We start from the raw sequence: 6442 nt of genomic DNA, 5'->3' as shown, positions 1-6442 counted from the left end.
GTATAGAGGAGGACTCACTCACTATAGACTGCTACAGGTATAGAGGAGGACTCACTCACTATAGACTGCTACAGGTATAGAGGAGAAGGACACACTCACCATAGACTGCTACAGGTATAGAGGAGGACTCACTCACCATAGACTGCTACAGGTATAGAGTAGAAGGACTCACTCACTATAGACTGCTACAGGTATAGAGGAGAAGGACACACTCACTATAGACTGCTACAGGTATAGAGGAGGACTCACTCACTATAGACTGCTACAGGTATAGAGGAGGACTCACTCACTATAGACTGCTACAGGTATAGAGGAGGACACACTCACCATAGACTGCTACAGGTATAGAGGAGAAGGACTCACTCACTATAGACTGCTACAGGTATAGAGGAGGACACACTCACTATAGACTGCTACAGGTATAGAGGAGGACACACTCACTATAGACTGCTACAGGTATAGAGGAGAATCCCGCGTAGGCTGGTACCCAAAAGGCACAGCCAACAGAACCCAGAGATCAAAAAATTGGGACTATTGTACGTTTATCTTTTTCTTCTCTTGTCCTTCTTTACTTCTCCCTCCTCCTCCCTTCATCATCAATTATCTTATCCTTTGATGTGTCTCCTCTCTCCTTGCTGTGCAGCGTCTTCAGGACAGTAGAGGACGCGAAGGGCAGCGGCGTCTTCAAGGAATGGGAAAAGGTGAAGGAGGTGGCAGCTAGAGACGTGCCCATGTATCTCAGTCAGACTAAACTCTTAACATGTAGACCTGACTACAAGGCCGGCTTCACCGTGGTTGGCAAAGACAGGTTTGGACGCTATGGACCTTTCAGCAACATTATATTCGAAACACATCCGGCAGTGGCTCCCTAAATATCTACCCCCCCCCCTCCTCTCTCTCTGTGTGTGTCTCTCTCTCATCTTTCGAATCTAGGTTGATTTTTCACAGCGAATAAAATAATGTATACATGAGGTATCACCAAATGAATAGATGTGTAATATTTGGAATATTTTATAAACTCTTAATTCGTCTATGTAATAATGGGACCCAATTTTTTATGTAATGGTTTTATCTTGCCATCGAACACCATGTTGTTCAATAAGTCTTAAAGTTTCATCCTTTCTGTCGTTACTTTTAACGCTCCTGTAAGTAAAAATATGGGATATCAAACTGGCCTCCATCGAGAATTACATCTCGCCTTAAGACCCACCACTGGGGGCACGGTGGCGCAGTCTGTAGTGATGTCATCTCACAGCTAGAAGGTCCTGGGTTCGATTCCCGCTGTGGGCACTGGGGCTGTGTTCTCTCCTCTGCGTTATCAGTGCACATACCCTAGGTGGGCTTGGCCAAAGGGTCTTTCTGTGTGGAGTTTGCATGTTTCCTCATGTCCCATAGGGTAGGTGTCCCCTAGGGTAGGTGCCATGAAGTAATCCTGGTCTCTATACTGCCTCCCCCTGGCGCCTGATGGAAGGGAAAGGAACTGGTTTGTTCCTTCCACGCACTACGTCCAACTGGGGAAACTCCCCCTGTCAGGTGAAAAGAAGTGGCTTGGACGCTCATGCATGGAAGGAAGCATGAGGTCATTCCGTTGCTCTCCCCAGGTTGGCGGAGAGAGTGTAGAGCCCAGGATTACATTAGATAATTGACGCTGGGTGAAAGAAATGGATTACAAAATCGTGGGATAAAAGTAAAAAAAAAAAAAAGAAGACCCACCACCATTATACTGTAACTTGGCTTTTAATTCCGTTTGAGACTTTCTGTGTCCGACTTTCACTGTCCGCTGACGCTGCTGTGTCTTGTATTCTTCAGTGATGTCTCCTTTTGTTTGTTTTTTTACTGTGATTTTAGCTGTTTTCTGACTTTTAGCTCATACAGTGTATTACAAATTACATTACTGTAGTGTAAAGGCTTGATCTTTCATTGTCTCCTTTTATACACTATGAATACTAATAATGCATTTCATTTGTATTGCTCTCTTTGTTCACAAGTAAGCTCAGAGTGCAAAAAGGTAAAACAAATAAAAAACGGGGTTGAAAACTAGTTTCAAGCACAAAAGGTTAAACTGTAAACTACACAAAATGTGTCATGAAAAGGCCTTCCTAAAATAGAAAGGTATTTAGGCCTGTCTTAACCCATACTGGGCGGGAACCCCTTTTGGTGTTAAGCATTATGGTATCCTTTAGCTGTTGAAAAATAGCCAATCTACAAGCTCATAGCACGCCACTCGGTGGCGCGCTATGAGCTTGTAGATCTAATTTTGAAAAGTCGTGAAAATGTGCAAATCTTTGAATATATATTCTTTAAGAGCGAACGTTTAACTCAAATCTTTGCTTCTGAGTGGTTCCTGGAATAACATATTTTCAGATGGGGGTCGGCGGCCAATTACATATAATGTTTGGGGGTCCTTGACATGAAAATGTTTGAGAACCACTGACATAGAAACATGGGTTTTTCAGAAAACTGTCAGTTTTTTTGTAGAATCGTTCTGGGGTCTAAATGGGTTAAAAGAGTCCAGTGTCTACGGTGCCCTTATAATTCACAGGCGTGGTGCAGCCGAGCATAGGTTATGTAGAGCAGTGGTTCCCAGAGTGAGGTTCGGGGACCCCTAGGGGTCCTTGAGGGAGTTCCAGGCGGTCCCCAGCTAAATGATAGTTAGGAACCAAATGGACCCTTATGGGTCTACTCTGTACCTAACGGGTCCATTTGTACACTCAGAGTTAAATTAACTTTGATGTTCCAATATACATTGGGGTCCCAGGGATAGAAATGGGGGACCGTAGCCTAATTCAGGTCAAATGAAAATGGTTGAGGATCACTGCTGGAGCATGCGGCATGCCAGGTGTTATGATGAATGCTATGATGAATTGGACATGGGGTGGGCCCTATTGTAAACAAGTGTAATACGTTGTGGTGTCGTGCACAGTTAACAGTTTTTGTATTGAGTTGTGCTTGAAATGTACTGTAATTCTCCAATCTGTTAATACATTCATCAATCAATGATGCAGAGTGGCATAATTACAGCACGTGTTGGAAATACTGCGTCCATTGAGTGACCTCTAGTGGCTATTATGGTTTACTGCGTTCAATTCAGTCTGGATTTTTGTATTGCAAGCTATAGCTATTTTCAGCATTCTATGATTTCACAAACTTAGCCGCACGGCCATTACAAAAGAGGGATATTCACTCAACCAAATCAATTAACAACAACTTTAGTCTTAAGTAAATGCACAAGTGGAAGGATGTGTGAGTGCAATGTTGTGTATGGTGTGCAGAGCCACAGCCAACATGGAATTTTATTATTTAAACTATTCACCAGTGGTGGAAAGTACATTTACTAAGGTACTGAGGTATTTGTACTTTACTTAAGTATTTCCAATACTTTCACTTCTACTCCACTACATCTCGGAGGCAAATATTGTACTTTTACTCCACTAGTTGAAATCTTCAGTTAAAAGTTACTAGAACTCGAACAATCATAAAAGATTCAGCAATATATACATTTTGGGCATTTGAAAATATCAGATCTATGAGCTTGTAGATCTGCTATTTTCAATATATTTTTATACATTTGAAATCATTCTGCATAGTCAGTATACTTTCTACTTTTGGTACTTTACATTTTTTGATGCCAACACTTTTGTACTTTTACTCAAGTACATTTTGAATTCCGGACTTTTCCTTGTAACGGAGTAGTTCTATAACTATTGCAGTAATGATACTTTAACTTAAGTAAATAACTTGAGCACTTTTTCCACCACTGCTATTCACTGTATATTTCCAACAGTAACGGTACAGTAATGGCATTTTATCTAATGCTATGCAACATGCTGCCAAGCATTATGCTGCTGCATAGACAATTAGACATTGTATAAAAATAGCATTTAGATTTTGTCGCAAATCCAACACTGGACCTGCTATCACTCCCCATTTTGAAAGCGTTCTCTTGGGTTAGGTTGTTCTGGATGACTCAGAACATTGCACCATTTGCAGATCCATTGCACACCAAATCGGATACATTGGAAGTGGGAAAGAAAACAAATGAAAATGCACCAGCCTGACACTTTCCCAACGTCAGCACTAAATAAACTAAAGGCATTTTCCCTCTCTTTCCACATCATGTTTCATATCATCTCAAAGCATCACGTGCATTGAGAAGGTTTTGCTTGGAATACTTCCAATATTAAACATTTGCACATACAGCACACACACACGCACACGCACACACATGCACACGCACACACACACACACACACACACACACACACACACGCGTGCTGTTTGATGCTGGTTGGTGCTGTGTGGTTTGTTGTGCAGTTTAGTTTCCATTCCATGGCAGCATGAATATTTGATTCAGGTCACCAACTGCAGATGCTTGCATTCAAATGAAATCTAAAATGACACCCAACAACGACAACGACAAATACCTCCATCAATCTAGTCTGATGTGTGTGTGTGCACGTGAACATGCACCCATGTATCCATGTCATGCATCTCTAGAACAAGGGGATATCCGCACTCTCTTGTATAAAGTTTGAGTTTCTTTAATTCATGAAAACACATGCAGCAGCAGAACACCTAGAGAAACGAACGATAAATAAATCATATTAAATAAACAAAACCCTATTCTTACCTTTACCAAGCCCCGCCCCATGTATTTTACCCAACATCGACTCAAAAAAAAAACACAGGATCAAACAAATGACACCAATGAAAGGACACCCACCCCTACAACACTATACCCAGACTGGTCCTTATGTTAACAGTGACACCTAAAAAATATTGGGTAAATCTAAAAACACTGAAATGCCCAGCAACAGAGTTGTTGGAGGCTGGCTAGGAGGAAGGCATCTGATGATGAGCAGACAGGTGGGCCACTAGGCCGCTTGAAGCCAGGAGCCAATCACCTGCGAGGTTTCACCTACCAATCAGTGCGCAGGTGCGCACACACACAATGCGGGAAGAAACATACATAGGAAAACTACAATACTACAACTACACACGATATGGCCCAGGGTCATAACAACACAGGTGAGATATCTGAAGTGGGTTCACATAGACAGTAAGACACATGAAGTAGTAGGCCTATAGCCAGGGCCCAGGGGGTTGATAGTGGACAAGTTGGCTGTGTGTCTCCACTCCACTCCGCAAAGTTTGGTGTAGTAACGTGCTGCTTTGTAGTTTAGCTTAGCAGCTAAAGCTAACATGGTGGCTGCAAGCTGAGACCGGGGTCATACCTATGTTCCCCACATGCAGCTGCTACTGTGTTGACTGGACTATGATGCTATTTGCTATTAATGCAATAACTCCCAATTCACTGTAATAGTAAAATGCTATTTTGGAAACCGAACTATTTGGTGTAATGTATTTTTGTTACATGGTTTATGTCGTGTATTGCTTATCCAGGGACTACTTTGTGTGGCAGACCACTCTGCCTTGTGCTATACCCAATTGATTGATGTGTGTCAGTTCTGGCTTTGACCAGTAAAGTACTATAAACCTGAGCTCCCTTCTCCAGTGTTTTATTTCTTTATTAGTTGTGTTCATAGGCCACATAAAACGAATGTGTTTATTTGTGTGTTTATGTATTATCCTGTTTATGTCAAGTCCCAGTAGGGTAGGCTATAGCTGTCAGTCAACGAGGAAGGCAATTACATCCTGCATTGTGAATGCTGATGCAGGCTGGACAGAAACGGGTCTTACTAGCCTACCCTACATTGTTGGTGTTAGTTTAGCCCCATATGTGCCCTCTCCCTACGCTCATTCTGTAGCTCCGAGATGAGGTCACACACTAGTGGGCCCCTCCCACCGCGTTTCAGAAACGGCGCAAGTTTCCGCAATATACGTTTCTTATCCTTACCACACCATTAATCCAAAACGTGTATGGACCATGTTAGACCTAGAATGCCTGTGATCATTTAATTATACTTCGTACATTTTCATGTATCTCAGGCTTAGATCGCTTGCATCAGATCCTGGTTCGGGTTCAAAATGGGCGGCATAAATGTGATAAATGCTCCGTTTGTACTCACCCATTAAATAATTCCAAAAACGTGGTGTGAAAAATGGTCCTCTAGTTTTATTTTGTGAAAGTTACCCAGCACCTATCGCAAAGCACCTGCCAATTGTGTGACTGCAAACTTTTGCGTTTCCCTGGTCAATTGGTGATGACTAAATACGCGTTTTGTGCCAGAACTTTCACATGGATATAAAACTAGAGGACCATTTTTCACACCACGTTTTTGGAATTATTTAATGGGTGACTACAAACGTAGCCCAGTGTGTGACCTCATCTCGGAGCTACAGAATGAGCGTAGGGAGAGGGCACATATGGGGCTAGTGTTAGTTTAACTGTCTTGTTGCAGAACGTCCAGTAAAATGAACAAATAAAACCACACTGATATGGACTCAGTCATTCATTGAAGTGTTTAACAAATTTCCCCCC

The 6442-nt window shown here is 42.2% G+C and overlaps 1 protein-coding gene across 3 annotated transcripts in view; it reads left to right on the top strand.

The window, feature by feature from the left end:
* The window catches only part of LOC308323220 (activating transcription factor 7-interacting protein 2-like), a 14268-nt gene extending 11283 nt beyond the window's left edge, over positions 1-2985 (top strand). For all 3 annotated transcript variants that reach the window (XM_080774900.1, XM_080774901.1, XM_080774899.1), the window contains one exon: positions 644-2985. In XM_080774900.1, coding sequence (XP_080631026.1) covers positions 644-872 — 229 coding nt within the window. In that variant the 3' untranslated portion in view covers positions 873-2985. The remainder of the gene's footprint in view (positions 1-643) is intronic.
* Positions 2986-6442: the final 3457 nt, after the last annotated feature.

This window comes from Protomyctophum bolini (assembly GCF_963924005.1).
Source record: "Protomyctophum bolini genome assembly, chromosome: 11".
Lineage (NCBI taxonomy): Eukaryota > Metazoa > Chordata > Actinopteri > Myctophiformes > Myctophidae > Protomyctophum > Protomyctophum bolini.
This window is presented reverse-complemented; position numbering and strand designations above follow the sequence as displayed.